Raw genomic sequence first — 21,894 nt, forward strand, 5'->3', positions numbered from 1 at the left:
TAAGTCATGAGGTCTTGCACTACCCCTCCACCTTTACCCAAAAACACGTGTTTTTTTTTGTTACAAAAGATTGGAAAAAAATAAAAAATCAGAATATTATCTTAAGATACAGACAACTAATTGGAAAATTGAGCACCGTTATCAAAATTTCCAAATATTGATGCATCTAAATATTCTTGATTTTAGGTGGCTTCTGTGTTAAAATTAATTTTTTTGATAATTTTCAAAAGAAAGATGAATTTTGACGTTTCTTATTTCTTTTAAAAATTATCAAAAAAAATTAATTTTAACACAGAAGCCACCTAAAATCAAGAATATTTAGAAGCATTAATATATCAAAAGGTCTAAGAAATAAGAAATTAAAGAAATTTCCAAATAGATATTAAGGTTGCTTTCATAAAAATAATGAAGAAAATAATAATGACGAGTCAACCTCATGCGAAACTTTTCTGTATAGAAGTCGGGCGTTTAACAAAAAGATAAATACTCGTGATATCTCACAACACCTCCCATGATTTTCCGTGATTTTTTCTGAACTTCTCCTTTCCATTTCGAGTCTCAAGGATGGTGAAATAACGAGAAAAATAAACAAATCATCAGTCAAGTGTATCAAAAGGGGGCGGCCTTTAATTACGCCAGGCGTTTTTAGACATTTTTTTATCTCCCCCGGTGAGATTCAGTGAGATTTGGCTCAACCCCCTTCCTCATCTCCCAATCTCCCATGAGATTTTTCAAAATGTGGCATGAATGACTATTGGAACCAACTAGTACGCCGCTCTGTATCATTTTCTATGCACAAATTATTTTGTGTCAACAAAAATCGTTATTTATCACATTTAGTAGTTATGACACTTGAGAATTTAGAAAAAATTTGTCCCTCAGAGTACGATAGTTGTAAATCTAAAATTTTTACGATCCCTCAATATTTATATTTTTTCTTATCGCTTCGTTTTTGAAAAGTTATAAATTATCAAATTTAATTCTGTAACACCCTTATTCTTGCCGTGGTCGCCAATAAGCGTTGACAATTGGAAAAAAGCTAGGATTACAATCAACATTAGGTTTGTTCCAACCTGCTAGTCGGGACCGTTCTTGGAACGGTTATCGGAAGCGTTTAAATGATATTTTCTACGCAATCTCCGGTTCTTGTGACTATCAACCAAGTATCGAAAAGACCGTCCCGGAAACGGTTAACAAACGATTCCAAAGTCGGTTGGAACGCGTAATCTCTAACCGCCCGGCTGGAACACGTAATTTCCAACGCGCAGAATCGTCATCGTACCAAGGACGGTTTTTTGATGGGTTGGAACAAACCTATTAAATTTTACTACATACAAAGTACGATAAAGCAACAACAAGCTACGAGTTGTTCCACTTATCTGTTCTGTTATTCTTCCGAAGATTATCCAATTGATCAGGTTCTGAGATAATGATATGACTTTTTGAGACGTGGGTGACCCAGATAGTACACATATATAAATCAAATAAATACGTCGTTCATCACGAGAATAATTCTCAGATAAACAATAAAATATTTTTAAATACCTCAAAGGGATAAATATATATTTTGAAACTTTATTATTTATCCAAATTATACTATACAGGTGAATTACTGAGAAACTCACATCATTTTAAAGTGCTTATTTATACTAATCAGTTGCTCCATATCAGCCAACACTTCTTTTAAAAATAGTCAAGGGACAGTAAGGCGTAAACACCACGTCACGTGAGATCACGTTCTGTTAAGAAGTTACTTAATTTTGAAATTTTGCTTTATTTTTTCCGTACTGAAACTTTTATTTAGTTTTAGCTTCTTGTTAAAGATGAGTTTTGCAAACTCAAAACGTTATTCAGAGTGGGAAGAACATTTCCCCACTTTAAACCAAAAAGTAACAACGTAAAATATTGAAACGTGACCTTAAATTGTTCTAGGAATTTATAATTCCAAAAATAAAACCTATGATGTCTCGCGTGATACACGAGGCGTAGTATTTCTGAACAAATAATGAATTAAATGGCAATATCACGTGACTTGTGGTAATGTGAGTCATTTACCCGGGGACAGATCACACGAACACATGTGAGGCCTCGAAAAGTACTAAATTGTAAGCTCTGTGTTTTCATTGGCATTTTACTTTAATTCACGTGATATCGTGAGGGTGTGTAGATACAATTTAAGAGTGACTTCAGAAGTCCGTGATTATATTTCCCACTTCTTAACTGGAAGGAAAATACTCTGAAAATTTGAATAAGATGTCATTTAGTTTGTGATGGACAAGAATCAGTACCATAATACAGAAAGTTCATGCTATATACCCTCGTGAACAAAAAAATCGACTCAGTTGACACCCCTGCAATCGCTAGTCACTGGCAAACAAACACGACATTGTATTTTTCTTGTAGAATCTTAAGGCTAATAGTATTAGCTTCAAAATGATATGAAATATTGTCATATTCCTTGCTGTCACAGTCCAACAATATGTTATGGTGGGTAACTTCCTTTTTTATGCCCCACAATAGTGCTAATTAATGGTAACTGATAAAAGGTTATTCATTGGACCCACTACTATCAGTTAGTCATCAAAAGTCAACTATACACATTTGGTTAACAACAGAAAATAATTATAACTGAAAATGGACACAACAAGTGATAAAGCTGCGACAACGCCAGAGTCATCGAGAAGTGAAACATGAAAGTGAAAAGTGAACATCCGAGAGAGATGATTGATTCATTGTCAGCACTTCGCTGAGAAATCGGGCTCTCGCTGGTGTTTAAATTCAACAAGAGCTGAGAAACGCGAGGAGTGGCTGAACAGTCAGAAGAAGACCTAAAGGAGTTAACTTTGAGTCAAGCTCCAAAGTAACCTCAGCCCACCGATCAACATCTCTACGATTTGACGAATAATGGGGCTTTGTTCGCTTCTCAAGCAGAGCGTGCTTGCATGGTAAGACTCTGCAGAAGATTTGGAGAAAGATTCACGTAGTGTTGAATAAAAGAAAACGTTGATTTTGGAGGAGGTTCCTAAATGGTTTGGCCGGGAATTTCAATGGAAGCAAAAACCGAATTGGTTTTTATTGAAACTGGTGATGAAGCGGAGGGATTAAGCGCGGACCGATTCATAGAAAGAATTTTAGGGATCATGTCATTCCCTACACCAGTTTTATCGGCGAAATGCAGGACAATGCCCTTCTACATAAGGCAGTATTTATGAGATGAACTTAAGAGGAAAATTTGGGTTAGCTTACACCAGCCACAAAATCGGATCTCAAAACAGTGCTCACTGAAGAATGGGATAGCATTGAGTAAAGAAATTTATTTGATCTATGAGAAAGCGTTTGAAAGCTATTATTAGGGCCAGGAGAGGAAGCACTAAATATTGATAGGTTAATTCCAAATGAATTATTATTTTGACGAATTTAAGCTTGTATTTTCTATTGATTATTGATTCATTTCGTTTGATATTTTTGCTTTATTAAAAAAAAAACTCAACGACATAGACCACTCATTATAAAGCTAGGACTAATTGCTTTGAGAATCAGAATCCTGATGTTTTGCTAAAAATTTTTGATCGCGAGCGTGTGACTCGAGTCGATTTATTTCTTTGTCTTTTTTTTGTCACACGAACTCACATGATCTCAAGTGACATTGGTATTTGATATCTAAATTACCGCTAATTAGATCTGTAGAAGTATAAGAATAGAATACAACAAGTATAGGAAAAAATGTTATATGGTAACTCCTGGTATTCGCTCCAAAATAGATGGTATAACTAATATAATTAATTCTAAATAATGCGCTTAAACTGTAACACAATATGATGTTTCATTATATAAGAGAAATGAAAAAATAACTCTTGTACTATCTGGAAAATTTACAAAAATTATAAGAATCGATTGCAATTTTGTTATTTTTCATAATTGTGAAATATATTCTTTGATATTCCACATCCAAGGATTTTTTCTAACTCAATTAAGTGATTTTTAATTGATCAAATGCAATGTTCAATTTATTTGTTTAATAAATATGATTTACAACATATAGATACCTTAGTGCCGATAGCCAATAAATTAATATTTCAGAAAAAAAAATTTTATTTTACGTTAATAAAAGAATGCGGTGAATGAAGGGATGAGTTGAGTATAAGAAAATGCCGGTACTTCTTTCCACCTCAAAAATAGATGCGTGAAATATAAACCCTTAAGCTAAGGACACATTTTTAACACGTGTCAACACGACATGTCAGAATGCGACACATCAGATAGGCCGGACACATATGTGAGTTATAAAACGTGTGTGCCAGCTGACATTTTGATGTTTTTAACCTGTTAAGTAGTATCCTCGACCTTCAGGTTCACACAACACACATTCACAATCCTCCGGAGCTTATAATATAATGTAGCACCTACAAGAAGAGATGGATTGGTTGGATGAAGAAGAGGAAATGGTTGCGGTTACTGCAGCATTTCTTGTGCTACAATATGAATCCAGGGAGTATTGGGTTCATCCAATAAACCAACGTAGGCACGAATGTGGTGAATATCCTGTTCTGTGTGGGTGACCAAGGATGACCAAGAAGGAATTCGACGTGGTTTACAATTTACTATAAAGTAAATTAAAGAAGCAAAATACAAATTACAGAGAAGCAATATCTCCAGAGGAACGACTTTTAATAACTTTAAGATAGAAAACAACAAAATACAATATTATATTTTCTTAAATACAACCAAGTATAAAATTATTATAAAACTAGACATAATATTATTTTTGGAAAAGTAGATTAACATTTTATAAATTTGTAAAATTAATTAACATATTGGAAAAAGAATTTCCTTGAGTATTTTCTGAAACATAAGTATTGGTTTGTACCTCTTCTATAAATTGTACCTCAATTAACATAAAGATAATTATAGATATATTACGGAAACGAATATAGTTAAGGAAACACTTTTCAGTCACGCTCAGAACAGGTAAACAAACTCGGCACAGGTGGTGAATATAACTTACAACACTTTGTAACACTTCTGACGAAAATCTGACCAACGTAGATATTGAAAACACGTGTTAAAGCGTGTTGTCGGCCTCTGACGAAACATCACAACATTATGCATAGATCTATTCAAAATAACGTAATAGATACTTATATAACGTGCCAAAAAAGAGACCTGAAAAATAAGCCAACGTCGCGCCACCAGATTTATCACCATGTGACTTCTGGTTTCCCTTGAAAATAAAGAATGCTTAAAGATTAATGTTTTTAAACCGCTCCTGTTATTAACAAGGTCAAAACAAAGAAGGTAAAAATTGTTGTTTCAAATTATAACATACGTTGCAATAATTTGGCACAAAATTTAGCAGTTTAAAATATGTGGAATTAATACAATATCAAAATGACTTTGTAAACAAAAAATTCTTTATCTTCTTCACATTAGTTAGACAAGTCCTTTATGTCAGTTGTATTAAAATGTCTTATAAGTTGCAAATAAGAAAAAGCATTTTTAGTGAACAGATCCCTAGGCCTGACATAGTTCGCATTTTTCAACAGATGCTCAAAAAGTTATTCTAACTGTTTTTAATCGACTTTATAGCCGAGGAATGTCCTGAAGAGATGGTATCCAGGAAACAATGTTTGTTTTTGACTAATACTCCTCAGACTTCACTCTACATAATTACAAACCAAAATGTGGCAATGAGACGAAAAAAGAATGTTTCAGGAAAGTTTATAAAAATCAAACCTGATAGGTTAACTCCAATATGAGAAACAATCTACAGTATGTTCGCATCAAACATGATGCCAAATCCTCCAAGTATTTTTGCAGAATGAAAAGGAAACGTATCTTTGATGTATGTTCGGTACGAACACTGGAAACATTTTTGAAAAATCATGGTGAAAACAGTGAATAGAAGGCAAACAATAATAGAAAGTGGAGAAAGGAATATATAACAAAAATTAGGGAGTATTGTAATGAAGGAAGACAAACCTATTATTTGGATAAAACATGGTTTGACAGCCACGATACTGTTCGTAAAGCCTGGACAAATGATAATTGGAAATATGATACGATAGCACCTCATTCTAGAGGTAAACGCATTTGCAAATTACATTGCGGTATGGAGCATGGTTAGTGGAAGATGCATTATTATTAAGTTTGAAGCATATTGAGGATAGCTCTTTAAATAACCACCAGGATTTGAAGATACCTATTTCGAGTCTCGTATCATTCAAGAGAAATCGTAAAATTACAAATAAACACTCTTCCAAAGCAGACATACAGGAGTTTCTATTTGAACAAAATTTTTATTTCGAAGAAACAAATCATAGAGTAGAAATAATTGCCAAAGAATATACTGCAGGGGCTTTAAAAAGTATAAGTCAACTAGTGATCAAATTTTCATATTGAAGGCAATCCGAAGCAATAGATATGACCAAGGATTAAATCTGAAGCTCCTATTTGTGGATTTCAAGCAGGCTTACGTTACAATAAGTAGAAAACTTTTGTTTCAGGCGCTAGCAACACTCGGAATACCTAAGAAAATATTACATTTTGTAAAAATGACACTGAATAACACCGAGAATGAAGTAGCTGTCGAAGGTAATTATCAGAAAAGATTGAAACAAAAAGAAGTTTAAAGCAAGGAGACTCACTATCAACAGTGCTGTTTAACCTTGTATTAGAAATGATCCTGTGAAAGTAATGGCATCCGAATCCAGGGGATGATTTACAATAACAAAACACAAATCCTTGTCTATGCAGATGATGTGGTAGTTATAAGTAGAACGAAAAAGAATCTAGAAAAAATGTTCCTATTCTTTGAAAAGAAAGCAAAGGAATATGAACAAAAAACCAAATATATGGAGATGGGAAGGGATCTGAATAGTTGCAACCAATTGAAAGTGATGACAGAGCAAAACAAGAAGTAGCCTTAGGGGGACTATTAAGATCAAAAGATATTCCAAGAGCCGCCTAATAACAAGACAGTTATACAACCAACGGTCATGAACAAAAAAGAAGAAAACACAACAAACATATGGCAGAGAAAGGTACTAAGGAGGATTTTCAGAGAAGAGCGAGAGCAAAATGAGTGAAGAAGAAGAACGAATGGTCAAACTGAGATGGGATATGTGGTCAGAGCAAAAAGATTCCGTTGAATGGGGCATATAGCCAGAATTGACGAAAACCGTTGGGTGAAAAGATCCTTGTTAAGGGGAAAAGTTGTCCACAGAAAAAATGGATAGAAGCATGTAGAGAAGATATAGAAATAATAGGAATAGAGAACTGGCAAGAAGCCATGAACAAAAATAGATGAAGTAAAGCTACTGCGACTCCAAGCCTTGTGCCTATAAGGCATTGTGGAAATAATAATGAAAGATTGTTCAAACATTAGCACCGAGAACCGGAGAAATGACATAAATAACGTAAAAAGAGTTGAAAGCGAATACATGCAACATGTACCAGGTTTATAGCTATGAAGTGAAATAGTTATTCCCCAGTATTATTTTACTGTTATGAAATATTCAGTATATTATATCTATATTATGGCAACAAAAACAAGAAAAAACAAAAAATGGTCTTATCAACTTCTGTCAAATATTATTTTAGCTCTATGACTAGTTTGAAGTTACAAATAAAACTTTGAACTAACAAATGCATCTTTGTATTTAATTTTACTGAAATTATCTTCGCTTGTTATATTAAATACAACTCTGTACAATTCTTAATGATGGGTTCCTTATCTACGTGTGTAAACCGATTATGATTTAACAAAGTGAGAACATCTGTGATAAAATTTCCGAGTATTGAAATAACGGTGTGTACTTTATGTAAGAAAAAATTTCATAACAAAAATAGAACGTCAATTGCATTATGAACTACTGTGGTATACAATTTATTCGAAAGGTCTCTTTTTACAAGGCTTATTAGAATTAGTGGCAGTTGTGTTTGGGTTGACTATTTTTAGTATCGGTGACCCTGTGGAGTTATGAAAAATCTGAAATTTTGTTGTTATTAGCACTAAGAAGGAAGGTATCGATATGTATATAATCATATATTATATTGTTTCAAATAAAAATTAATTCGTTATAAATATAGAAATAGTCGTTTCTTGGTTAAAACTTTAGTGAAATGTTATTTATTAATTTAAGTCTGAATAAAGCAGCAGCTTTGAAATATATGATATTTGTTAGAAACGTTTTAACCATATCCTCCTCCACAAGATTTAGCGATCAATGAATATAATGATAATGCAAGGAAGATTGAAACAATAATCGTCAAAATATAAAATGTTCTATAAATAAGAAAAGTAAATTTATACTTATTTTCTATGTTTCATGGGAAAAAGGTCGCGCAAATCAAAGCGGTGCTATACCGAAAATTCAAATTCCAAAAACTGTCCAAGAAATGCTCAAAAACTGTTTCAGAATTTAAACTGTTTATAGTCCAAGAAATGCTTAGATTTTTGGCGGATTGTAATTTGTTATGAATCATAGCTAGAAACTGTATAAATTTACTTTTCTATTTTATAAATTGCATAAGAATGTTCATAAAAACAACAATAAATTTAAAAAAATACTCACTCGATCACTGTGTAATTCTTGTCATCTCCGTTTTGTGCATTACTAAGGGATCTCAAAGGAATTTCCTCGTCCTTGTAATTTTCCTGATTGTTCAAAGAATTGATACTGACTCTATTTTGTACGTTCTTTGTCATAGAAGTGATGTGATTCATTCCTTCGGTAACAGCGTTTTTAATAGAGTTATACGGAAGAAAATCAACACTGGAAGCTGGCGTTATTTTTATTTGAGTTGAGTTTAACTTCAGAGATTTTGCTCGATTGAACGTATGACCTCGTCTCATCGAAGACCATACACTTCCAAATAGGGAATGGTTTCTCTGAAAAAACACTCATTGATGGTTTCTACAAATATTCTATTGCGTGGTCCAGTTAATGAAGATGTATAGAGAAGTATTCAATTGGAGGTATTGGAATTAGAGATACAAGTGAAGAATTAGAAATACAAGTGAAATGCATTGAAGGAAGGAAATAGTTCATACTAATAAAGAAGAAACCATTTAGAATTCTATCAGAAAGTGGAGACAAAAGTCTAGATATAGACAGTATGTCTCATAAATAAATTCGTAGAAAGCTAACTTAGTACCAGGCTTAATATCAGACATCTTTCGACCTTGTAAAGGTACCAAACATCGCTATTTCAAATAATTAGGTAAGATCTATGAAAATTGTCTAATAGTGCCACACGAATTAAGCCGATACCACACGGTGCGTCCAATGCTTCCAGCGATGGACGCTGGTATGATTAGATACATCGTGTGGTCGTAGTGCGCATGTTACTCGATGGATGTTTTGCTTCCAACGTTGGCATTGGAACGTTGGGCATGAAAAGTCGGTTTTTTGACATCAGTCAAAGGAATACCCGGCAACACATGCCTCTTGTCCTCTTGCGAACGAATGCTAGGTGTTTTGTAGGATAAGTCAAAGTTGCCAGTATCATCAAATTAATTTTAAAATAATTTGTAGCTGTCCATCACTTTTTCGTCGATTTTTCATTTCTATAAGTAAGTTTAGGTAAAATTACAGCCTTCGTCCAATGTTCAGCCAACGTTGGAAGATGAATGCTGGCGCAAACGTTGTTTCGCCGAATGATGATCGTTTTATTAGACGCATTGGACGCGATGGAAAGGGATTTATCTGACAATCCGAAAATGAAAAATCAGTGGTTAAATAAATTACCAGAACCCGTCGCCAAGAGAGGTCATTTCAAGATGACAGTCTTGTTGTTCTGGTGGAATTATGACAGTTTAGTGTACTTAGAAATCATTCCAGATGATCGTCCAATCAATGCCGATGTATATAGTGGACAGCTGATGCGAATATATCCAAGTTTAGTTGACCGAAAGCGGATTATCTTACAACAAGACATACTGCGAAAGTTGCGCGGAATAACACGGAAGAGCTTGGTAGTATTGAGCTCCTACCACATCCAGCATTTATCCCGGACCTTGCACCGTAGGAAATGTTGAAAATAAAGTTTTTTGCATCTAATCAAAAAGTATGATTTTACCAATGTCTCAAAGAGCTATCTGAAGGTTGGGTCAAAACCATAGAATAAGATGGGCTTTACTTGGAATAATGAGGCTTTGTTTTTATATGATAATTTTATAAACATAGTGAACATTGGGAATCGACATTATTTATGCGACGCCCCCTATAATTTTAAACCAAATAATATCGAAAATTGTAGAATTTTTTCAAATCGCCGTGTTTTTCGTTGAATAATAAACTAGTTTAACAACGAATAGCAACACAAACATTCATTTTAAATATCTCGTGACGAAAGCGTTGTGTATATAATACTCACACGATGCATTGGCTCTGGATTGTCATCGACTAGTTCATCTAAATTACCCGAGATGGCACGTTTCAGTTCTGGACCAGCTTCGTGTAATGTACGTAAGCCAGCTTGTAGCGTAACAGTGTTATGAATATCTTTATCACCTTCTTTCAGTTCCTGTTCTTTTCGCTTTTTAAACCTCCTGAAGTAATCCTGAATGAGGAAAGTAGCGTAGAACTTTCCTACAGTAACTTCGTCGTCAACCCCAGGAGGAGGAACCACTTGATCTAGTAGTTTCGGACTGGTTCGTTTCCAAATCTTCTTGATCACAGCTCGGAGTTCTGCATTGCAGTCATCTATATTGGGGCCGTCGGTTTTGATTCGCAAAGAGGTTCGAACGACGGCGAATAATGTGGCATTGAACAAAACCGTGCCATCACTGTTTAGAGGCATATTCATGGATACTAAACGTTTACAAGCTACACGATGTGGACACAATTTACCGAATCCTAAAGGAGGGGAAATTTTTCTAAGGAGAGTAACGACATCTAAATGTTTTATCCTGCCTTTGGCATCAGGATCATATTCACTCCACAGCCTTATAAATTCATCTAAATGGTGCGGTCCTAAGATAGACCAATCTCTTGTGAGATAATCAAAATTATCCATAATAACAGCTACGAACAAATTTATAATCTGAAAAAGAAAATCGTGTATTGGCATTCGATGAAATGGTATTTATAACCGATTTCACTTACTAAAAATGAGCACAAAACATAAAATGAAATGAAAAATGGATAGGCTACAACAGAACCACAAGTATGTGAATCTTTTTTCAAGTTGCTGTGGCATTTGGCAGCTGGGGTATCAGCACAGTCTATCATGATTTCTTGCCAGGCTTCACCTACAACAAAATATTTCTTTCTATAATAACATATTTTTGTTGACACTGTTCTCACCTGTAGCAGATCGAAATAAAACTAGCACAGCTTGAAAAAATGATCCGAAATTATTATTTCGAGTTATAGATGATGAAGATTGCAGATCGTTACTTTCTATTTTTCCAAACATCTGCAAATGGAAATAACATTTTCATCTTTGCTTTGCAGGTATTATAAAAAGAGCTTCTTTTAGGAAACTATGATCTGTTTAATCTGATACAAGTTCGGAAACTAATCCAGATCATGTCCATTGTTCTTCGGAAACTGATCGAGTTAAATGGGTCAGAATCATATGACAGAATCCTTTCTTCTTTGGTAGACCAATGGGTGAATGTGATTAGCTGATGGGTTTTTGAACTTTTATTACACTCATATGATTGTCTACTATTAATTCACATGAGCAGCGTAATTTATAGGTTGCTGAGGATCTATAGTTTCGCCGATAATAGCACAATGGTGTGTCAAAAAAGGCTGGCACTGCAGCTCAGGATTTGGTCCTGCCTGGACATAAAATACCACCATGACTACAAATTCGCATGTTGGGTGTTGAAGAGCAATATGTCCTGGCATAGCTGAATTAGCTAAGGCAGCTTCACAGCTTGGAGTCCTCTTTAAGATCAAAAAGCCATATAATTATCAACAGCTTCTAATACTCTACTAAACTCAGATTGGATTGAAGAAGTGCAGGCCTGTGAAATTGGAACAGAAGTTCAAGATCAATATCCACAGGTATCTCTAGACAGTAGGCACCACTCAAACTACTCGAGTGGGATAGGATTTGCCGTCTTTTGCTTGCTTTTTACATAAAAAACTTGAAGAATTAAAAAACAAAAATACTGAAAATAAAAAGTTCTCGTAGATCATGTTTGGAATTTTTAATTTCTACCAAAAATTGAACGCGATTGTGATCAAAATCTGGGTTAGGATCTGCAATCATCTGATAGGTGATCTATCTGACCTTGGAACATAGTTTCCGAAGAGCCCTATCGAAATGTAAAAGGGACTTACTTGCATTCCGATAACAGCATAGATGAAAAATAACATAACGATTAGTAAAGCGACATAAGGAAGCGCTTGAAAAGATTTTAAAAATGTCCATAATAATGTTCGGATACCTTCACCTCGATTTAACAATTTAATAAGTCTCATAACACGGAACAAACGAAAAAAGTTACCAGAAAGTCGAAATTTTTCTCCAGGCTGAAAAAAGATAACAATAAAGTATAAAATGTAACAAACTAAAAATCAAATTCGTCAGCTACATACAAAACAAACATCCGAATTCAAGTATCGGTGTTTTGAAATAGCTTTTGTTCAAATATTGAAGAAATAAGAAGATAAATATCACTTATATTAACAGTGTGATTGTTATAGTGGATGTGGTAGCGAACAATTTGTTGTTAGAGAATGACATAATGACATAATTGCACGCTTATGTGGCGAGGCTCGTGTACCACTGACATATCTAGGTAAATGCGATTAATAAGAGGGCTATCTTTTGAATAGTATTCCAACGTAACCTTACCTATGGCGTAATTCAAAAGTATTACCTGGCATAGACTGAGCTGTGTGTAATAGAAAATTCATATAATGACAAGTAATCATTTGGCGTTGAAACTACCTCTGTCAAATAACAAAATTTTACAAACTAAATCGAGAAATTTAGGCGATTCGTTGATAAATGAGATTGAAAAATTATTAGTATCTGGAAAGCTGTATTTGAATGTTTATTCCAAGCACCAAGAGTGAAGACAGCAGCTGATTTAGAGCGTGAATGTCTTATGAGGTATAGCCTATCGTATTCTATGGTTCTAACCCAACGTTCAGCAAGCTCTTTGAGACCGTTCTATGGGCTTAGAACATATTTGCAAAGAGAAAAAAATTTGGTCTACATACAATTCTAGTGGATGATTGGCAGAAGATCCCAGTTGTCTATATCCAACAAAGTGTTATTATAAAAAATAATGCTTAAGTTCATATGGACGGACGATATTCGTTATGGGGTACAACTCAAATCTAGCCATTATGGGAAGATTTCAGAGTGAAGTGCTTCGAATAATAGTGGAGAACTTAAAGACTTAGCAGATTATATGGAGTGCAGATTTTGTTGCACAGAGGACGAAACATCTATCCACATTCTCTCGAAGTGTCAAACACCACGGAACTCTAGAGTACTTCACCTGGGAGCGTATGAAATAGAAGACGAAGATCTCTGGAAGCTACAGCCAGTCCACATTCTGAACTTTCCAAAAGGAATGGGATTAAAAGCTCTAAATACTGGGTTCCTTGCACAATAGATTTTTTGGCACGCAGTGTATATGATACCCCAATATCTACATTATTGTGAATTATTTAAGTTTTTCACCAGAAAAGAAGATTCAGAAGTGTAGTAAACATTTCAGTGCATCCTAATGTGGTCGTGGAGAGTTCTGAGATGAGGAGATTAAAAAATTAATTTTAAAAATTTTTCAACTTGAGGGAAATAATTAATTTTAGTCTGGATGAACCAGAAATTTTAGATCATATAGCGGTCTGTTCTAAAGTACAATCTCTTTCATGCCAATCAATCATACCAAATACTTATTATTCCTCACAAGGACATATCGTATAATAGGTAAAGTTAAAAAAATTGAAATGTACTAGTCAATTACCTACCTACCCAACCCAACCTAATTATTTTGAATTATATTAGAATATTATATATAATTTAGAGGCTTTCACAAGTGATGCTTGAATTTAGATGTTTTAATATACCTACAAGTTGTTGAGTAATTTCATTCTTAGTTTGTTAAGGCCACTTGACATGATGCAATAAAATGTGCAATGCAATACAAGACGCAATACTTTTTGATCAAAAACATGCGCAGTGAAGTTCAGATTGTTTCATACAAAATCTCGCACTTGCACCGTTATCGATTTGATGCTATTTTTATTGTGTGCAAGCTGCAATTCTAGGGAGAAATCTAGTTACTTTTCGAGTAAAAACCAACTTGTTCATCAGGCTGCAAAAGCGAGGCAGCGGCAGATCATTATTGCCAATTATTCACTAACCACTTTTTTTTTCATTTTTAAACCTGTCTCAAAATATTAAATAAAATTTGACGTTAGGAATTTGTTTAATTACTTATGGAATTTTTGTTAGTGGTGGTAGTGATAATGTCAAACGACGTGCAATATTTTGTCTTTGGAAAAAATTACGTTCAATTTCTTGCACGTTGTCTTGCACCATGTCAAGCTGCCTTTGAATTATAAAAACTTAATTTTACGAAAACAGTTACTTACGTTTACGTCTTGATAAACTATATCAATAAAACTTCCCAAAACAATTATAAAATCAAAAACATTCCAAGCATCTCCAAAGTAATTCTAAAACACAAGTTCGTTGTTTATATATATATATATATATATATATATATATATATATATATATATATATATATATATACATATATACATTGAGCGCACAATTTAAATGATTCAGTATTCAGTACAGCGTTTCCCAAAACTTTTTTGACCGCTAGCTTGTACGAGATATTAGATTGTTAGCGACCCACCTCATGAAAAAAAAAACATTTAATTTCAGAAGATTTAGAAATTTTTTTTGAAAGCCATTGTTTCTAAAAAGCGATTCGTTCAATAATAGCAGCGATTTTGAGGCGTATAATTTGAAAATATTAAATCAAAACCTGCAAATTTGAATTCAGTTCATTAAATGTCGTACAAATAAGCTACTTTTATTAACCACTCGAAATCGTGGTTATTCGTCCTAGAGCAAATCTTTTAATTATTTTCCTTATTTTTTCAAATTTGTTATAGTTCTATAGAAACCATGAGAGTTTTTGTTATTTTCGTCATTAAATTCCCTTGCCAACTCCACCCATTTTTTTTCATTCCAAGTTACCGTATAACATTTTTTTGGATTCGACTGTTTCTCAGTATTTTTTCACGAAGTTAATCAAAAGCACTACTTCATAGAAATGGCACGATTTTTGTTGTTTTTTCTTCATTTTTGTTAATACAACTTTCTTAAACAAATATCGGAAAAATTTTGGTTATATTTGTGATAATTGGCAGAAAAATGTCTGTCTGTGACCTGTATAATAGAGTTATCTTGTTTGTTCTTGGTTTAAACTAGAGTTCAAACCATAGTTTAAACTTCAGTTTGGTATCCAGTTTTACCTTAGGTTGTAAAATTGGTCCTAAATGGAAAAATAACATCTTTTTTAGATGGTGAGTGTTTATTTAGGAATACGAAATATCTCGAATACAGTCAGAACAATCTGGAATACTCTAGAATATTCGATAACGTATAAAAAAAGGCCGATTTATGGTAGAAAGAAGAATCATTTAACCAGTTTTATTATATTACGTTCATAAAAAATGAAATTTGTGATTTTTTATGATATATTTTAACGTTTTTCATAATTCCATCTGCCAATTTCTGTTTTTCCAAATCGTATGCATTTTTTTCCCCAAATCATAATTTCCTTCCGAATATTCTCGTAGAATCTTCGAATATAGTCAAAACAGTCTGGAATACTCTAGAATATTTGATAAAGAATAAAATAATGCCGAGTTATAGTGGAAAGAAGAATAATTTAACCAGTTTTATTGTATTACGTTCATAAAAGTCGAAAATTGTGATTTTCTATGAGATATTTTGACGTTTTTCAAAATTTCATCTGTCAATTTCTGTTTTACCAAGTCGTATGCCTTGTTATTATCCCAAACAATTTTTTTATCGAATGTAGTTAAAACAGTCTAGAATAAACCAGAATATTCGATAACGTATAGAAATAAGTCATTTTAATCGCAATTCCTTTTTCCCTGACGCATATTCATGAAACATAGAAAAGTTTGGTGCACTCCAGGATATTCAATAGCTGCGTAAACTTATAGGCGAAGGCCATTTTACAGGAGAAGAACATTTGGTAAGATCTAGAGGTACAGCGAATGATCTATGTATATGATAAAGTAGCAAATTTTAAAAAGAGCTCCCAAATATTAATAGTGAAAAAATATGAAATAAAATCCCTCTAGGTGAACTTTGTTTATCGTTTTCTTCAACTGTTCTTCTATAAGAGACATTTCTTCTCCTCTCTACCCTCCATATATTGTTGGACGGTATCCTTGCATAGTCGTAAAACATTTTGACTAATTGATGGACTTTTCACATTATTACACTCTTATAAGGTGTATTTGATGGAAAAGTTATTTTAGTCAAAGCCATAGATACTTATGTACAAATGGGCGAGGATCTTTCCTTTTAAAAGCCATCATGACCTGACACATTCTTTAAAAGTCATATTTAAATTTGAGAACTTCCTTTTTACCGCCAACGCTTGCGTTCATGAAAAAATTATTGCTGATTCTTGCAATTGCTCGCGCAAGCCTTTATGACAGTCTGCCATTGCACGTCCTCTGTTGTTACCTAGCCCAACACACATCCAATCAATACCGTTATTAGTGACAAAATCATTGGTGACCTCAAAAATTTCATCATCAACAATTTTTGCCTAGCTTAATTTTTCTGCGAACCACACTCTGGGAAGCGCTGATCTAATTGAAACTTTTTATCTCGCTAGGCCTTATGAATTGAATCATATCAAAATATATAAAAATATTGTTTTGTTTATAAAATGTTTGTTTAAAGGAATCTGGAAGGATTTCCGCTTAGTGATTCTGGCTTTCAATGCTTAGTTGCTGGATTTATTTAAGTGAAAAAGTAGTGATAATAATGACGGAAACGATTTTCAGTAAGTAGTGGATAGTCTGCACACTCTGTAGGAGACGCACTACAGGCGTGAATATAAACGAGAATGAGAAAGTATCAACCATAAGCCCAATTGAGACAGTCAGCGCAAAAGTAACCTAACCAACAATTTCCCTATATTGAACTTCAGTACATAAACTAATTCAGTAGTATCAATATTTCGATGCAAAAATGGCCTAATCTCAGTTTCTCATGTAACTAAGAGATGACGCCACTAAATATCTTTTTCCATAGCAGTAACATCTTGTGACAAAAACGCAAACGCGACCTAACATGTTTAAGCCATTTTTGCACACTAGCAGCTCTGTAATTTGGCGGGATAGTTTGACACTGACATTACTCCATTCATAAGACAATAAACCGCAAATAATTATCGCCAGATTTAAATTGGAGTATTTTGTATTCTCTTTACGCTGAAAGAGTTGAAAATCCAGCAACGAAGTTTATTTTTAGCAAAGTATTCAATGAAAAATTCAACCTGATTTTCATCCCCCGTAACAGATTCATACAAAAAGTGTGGTGCATTTAATATTAAAATTAAAACGGTTGATAATGATGAAAAAACAAGAAAGAATTTTGCATTTGCTCAAGACAAAGGAAGTGTACATGAAACTATAACATCCAGAGGTCCCCAAGAAACAGCTTCCTGTCTATTGTATTTCTTAAAAATATTGTAAAGTGCAAACATCTTATAATGTACTCTGCTATGGTATTTATAAAATTGACCACAAATTTTTTGTGAACGGACATTCATACATGTCATGCGATCAGGATTTTGGTTTAGTGGAAAAACAGAAACGGTTCTTCAAAAACATTTATATGCCTGAAGACTGAAAGCAAGTTATTTTAGCGGCTATGAAGAGTCAACCGTTCAAAAAAAATTCGTATGACAAAAGATTTATTTTTCTCCTGCAAATCTATAGAAAAAACTATTACGAATCGTGAACTGTGTGGAGATAAAGTAAAAGTTGAATGGTTAAAGATGCAATGGCTAATGTTTTGTGAAGTGCATCCTTTTAAATTCTATTTTAAATATTCTAATAATAATAATGTTCTTTTTCGTGAAGTTGACCTTAAAAAGGGGAATTCATTGAAAATCTTGAACTTCTATATCCTATTACTCACCCAATTAGTGAAAAAAAAGATTTAATAGAGTTATTGTCTTACCCCCCAATTCATGATAATTTTTACAGCAATTTGAAAACATCTTCAACAGCTATTGATGAGATTTTCATTGACAACCTCGATGACCAAAATGACTAATCGTTTTTTAATTTTTATTGTTGTATGATGTGATAAAAATAAAGATATTAATGTTAATATTGATTTTTGTCCTGGCCAAAATGGCCTAACCTTATACATTGATATCAGAGAAATTATAAACCATAATGCAAAGTGCCTTAACTCACAATAATACATTACACTTTTTGTTTCTAAAATAATTCTATCTATATCTATAGTAAATTCAATAAAAACCTAAAAACAAAATAAATTTTCATTGAAATTTAAATCTGACAAATAAGTTTAAAAGATGCTATTTTATGAATATTAATTTTTCCACATCATTTGATAAATTAGGCGTTTTTTAAATTGAAATTGAAAGAATTTTTTCACCCATTGGCTTTCATAAACAATAGAAAAAATATTTATTGTTGATAATTTCGAGTTAAGTCATTTTTAAAAGATAAATAGAATTAGAAATAATTGATTGTGATAAATATTTTTTATTACCTTGACTCGAAAAGCAGCTAATTTAAATACAAATTCCATCGCGAATACAGCGGTGAATATCATGTTGAGATAATCCAGTACTTTTTCATAAGTTTGGTATTCTTCTGGCTGGTGGTAAAATTTCATACCAAGTGTTATTGTATTAGTCAAAATTAAAGTGAAAATTGCATATTCGAATGGTCTCGACGTAACGAACCACCACACTTTATACTGGATCCGATGTTTCGGAATGTATCTACGAATAGGTTTTGCTTTAAGAGCAAATTCGATACAGTTACGCTGATTTTTATCCAATTCGCAATTTTTGTATTCTTGTTCTCCCTCGTTTTGGAATGTAACAATAACGAAACCGACAAATATATTAACCATAAAAAACGCAATAATAATAATGTAGACTATGTAATACGCTGCTACTATGGGGCGGTAATTGTGAATTGGTCCTTTATTTTCTTCGTTTGAGTCTATTGAAACATAAAGTAAAGCGGGCCATCCCTCAAATGTTGATACAGTGAACAACGTTAACATTGCTTTCAACACATTATCGAAATGAAATCTATTTGGGTCCCAACTTCTTTCCTGCATCGACGGTCTATCTATGTCACCGTTTTCATATACTAAATAGGTACCACTAAAACATTACAAATTGTTATTATATTCATAAATTATTTCTTAAAATTGCTTCCTGATTTTTTTTAAAAACAAAAAATTTAAAAGAGGTTCAAGGTGGACTGATTATAAAGGGTCCTTCACAACGAGCTGAACCGATATGCATATGGGAAAGTACTGCGACTAGTGTTCCGAAAATTTGCTTGCATGGGTTTTCCAAAATGCTCGTTTCAGGTAAAATAATTTCAGTTTTCTGAAACTTCCAGTTATATCGGAAGTGGACCCAAACTAGTCGCAGTACTTTCCCATATACATATCGATTCAGCTCGTCGTGAAGGACCCTGTAGTGTTGAAAATCCACGACATTAAAAGGAAATAAATGATAATGGAAAGAATTACAGATTCTTTATATTATAGAAGAGATACTACAACAAAATATAGACAATTCTTTGCGCTTATATGCAAAAAACTGTTGCACTATATTCTCAACATCTCATTGGGATTCAGATTTTCTCCCACGTAAGAATTCCGTCACAGATCTGAATGACTAATAAACTGACGGAATAAATGCTAGATGTGGTAGAGGATTCTAGATTAATGTGGCATAAAAAAGTAGTATACTAAATTTCTCACAAGTACAGAAGATGTCTAATATTCTGGACACTTATTTGAGGTCTCTAATCCCAAAACAATTGTGGGCACGATATGGTGTTAGCCCATTGTGGGCATGATGAAGTTTATCACAAGATTAGGACCGCGTGTACTCATAATCGAAATGTTTTGCGTTGATCAACGAAGTTTTTGCGCAATTTCTTAACCGTAGCAGAAAGTAGATCCACCACAACACCCCAGAGATCAAATTGCAGTCAAAAATGTGGCGTCCAAGAAAGCCAACGTGAGTTTATCTGTCAATAGAGTCATTAGACGGATAAAACAGTTGAGTAACAGTTGGACAAAGTGTAAACCTGTATTTCATTGGAAAAATCATATATTAGCCCTCAGAATACTTAAGGTAGAAAAAAAAGTTCAACCTCACACTTTACTTTAGATATGGAAAAAAGTAAATAAAGACAAAGAAGCATCCATATCGTGTAGAGATAATCTAGAATATGGTAAATACAGTGGTTATGATTTTAAAATATCGAAGCACAACAAACGCTTCTAATAGGCTATAACATAAGGATGATGAATTACATCGGAGAATATTATGACATATGAAAGTGGAATGTGTAATCTATAGATCGCAGTTTTAACCTACTTGGGCTACATCAGTACAAAATAAATACTTTTGGTCTGATTGATAGGAAACTTCTTGGATACAGCTAATTTGTAGTTACTATTATTGAAATGCAATAAAAAATGTCGTTCAGTGTTTAGATTAGTAGAAATATTCAGAAATAAATAAATTTATAATTAATACATTGAGAACTAGTGTGAGAATATAACTTACTTGCAATCATCTGCTGTCATCTTTGATCGATCAGTACAGTGCGACAATTTACCCTAAATAGGAACATTTTTTTATTATTACTTGGTCACTTCATGGGGATATGTTATCGAATGATAAAATGATGTAAAACGTGCAAATCTCCCTCACCGAAGAAGCTGTTAGTGCTTGTGCAGGTTTGCAAACGAAACAAACATGCAAAAAACGTGCATATTAATAACATTGGTTCACATAATGCGATCACTTGTAGTCATAACTAGTAACATTATTCTAGTTCAGGACGAATTTAAGACATATGTTCAACTCAGGCTTCTACATTGTTAAAACTTATAAATTTCATAGAACAAAAACAACTCAACATCCTCCTGCATTCATTTAATAAGCCTTTCAAAGCTCCATAGTAATCCAAATGAGCTGCTGCTACTGATAATGAATTGTACAGAACTTTACTGCGCTTTATAGTGAACCATGATTATTTGCAAAAAATATTTTCGAAAAATCAAATTTAGAAATTTATATATGTAAGTGTGTTCATAAAGTAATGTAAAATTCTACAAAAATGTTGAAAAAACTTTTATTCAACATTTTTTCTCACCCCAATAGTCAAGCTATGTTACTTTATGAACACACCGTATCAACCTAATTTAATTGTATCCTCTGGTCGCAATATTTATTATGTAGCATGAATAAAAGTAATTACGTTAATGTAAATAGTTTGATACATATCTAATCATCTACATATTTATTCAATGTCATCATACTTTGGTGTTTTCATATATATTTTCGAAATTTTGTACTTGTTTCAGCTAATTTAATAACCAAAGTTCACCATATGTGTGTAACAAGCTGATATGTAAAAGGAATGCTCGAGAAGCTTACCAACATTGAATAATCGATATGACATCCATGTAATCAGCTGTGATGGCGGCATCGAAATAGAAATATAGAAAGAAGAGGATTGAAGATGATAGCACAGCTTCCACATTAACAGACAACTATTGACAGCAGCCATACATAGAGAAACAAAGACAACGTAGAGAGCAGAA

The 21,894-nt window shown here is 33.2% G+C and overlaps 1 protein-coding gene across 10 annotated transcripts in view; it reads right to left on the reverse strand.

Moving 5' to 3' along the window:
- The window catches only part of LOC130450687 (muscle calcium channel subunit alpha-1), a 106,248-nt gene that overhangs the window by 15,768 nt on the left and 68,586 nt on the right, over window positions 1–21,894 (reverse strand). For all 10 annotated transcript variants that reach the window (XM_056789214.1, XM_056789222.1, XM_056789215.1 and 7 more), the window contains 8 exons: window positions 20,852–20,904; window positions 18,796–19,423; window positions 14,574–14,657; window positions 12,300–12,491; window positions 11,310–11,421; window positions 11,109–11,254; window positions 10,378–11,046; window positions 8,574–8,890 (listed from right to left, as the gene is read on the reverse strand). In XM_056789214.1, coding sequence (XP_056645192.1) covers window positions 8,574–8,890; window positions 10,378–11,046; window positions 11,109–11,254; window positions 11,310–11,421; window positions 12,300–12,491; window positions 14,574–14,657; window positions 18,796–19,423; window positions 20,852–20,904 — 2,201 coding nt within the window. The remainder of the gene's footprint in view (window positions 1–8,573; window positions 8,891–10,377; window positions 11,047–11,108; window positions 11,255–11,309; window positions 11,422–12,299; window positions 12,492–14,573; window positions 14,658–18,795; window positions 19,424–20,851; window positions 20,905–21,894) is intronic.

Source organism: Diorhabda sublineata, chromosome X (genome assembly GCF_026230105.1).
Source record: "Diorhabda sublineata isolate icDioSubl1.1 chromosome X, icDioSubl1.1, whole genome shotgun sequence".
Classification (NCBI taxonomy): Eukaryota; Metazoa; Arthropoda; class Insecta; order Coleoptera; family Chrysomelidae; genus Diorhabda; species Diorhabda sublineata.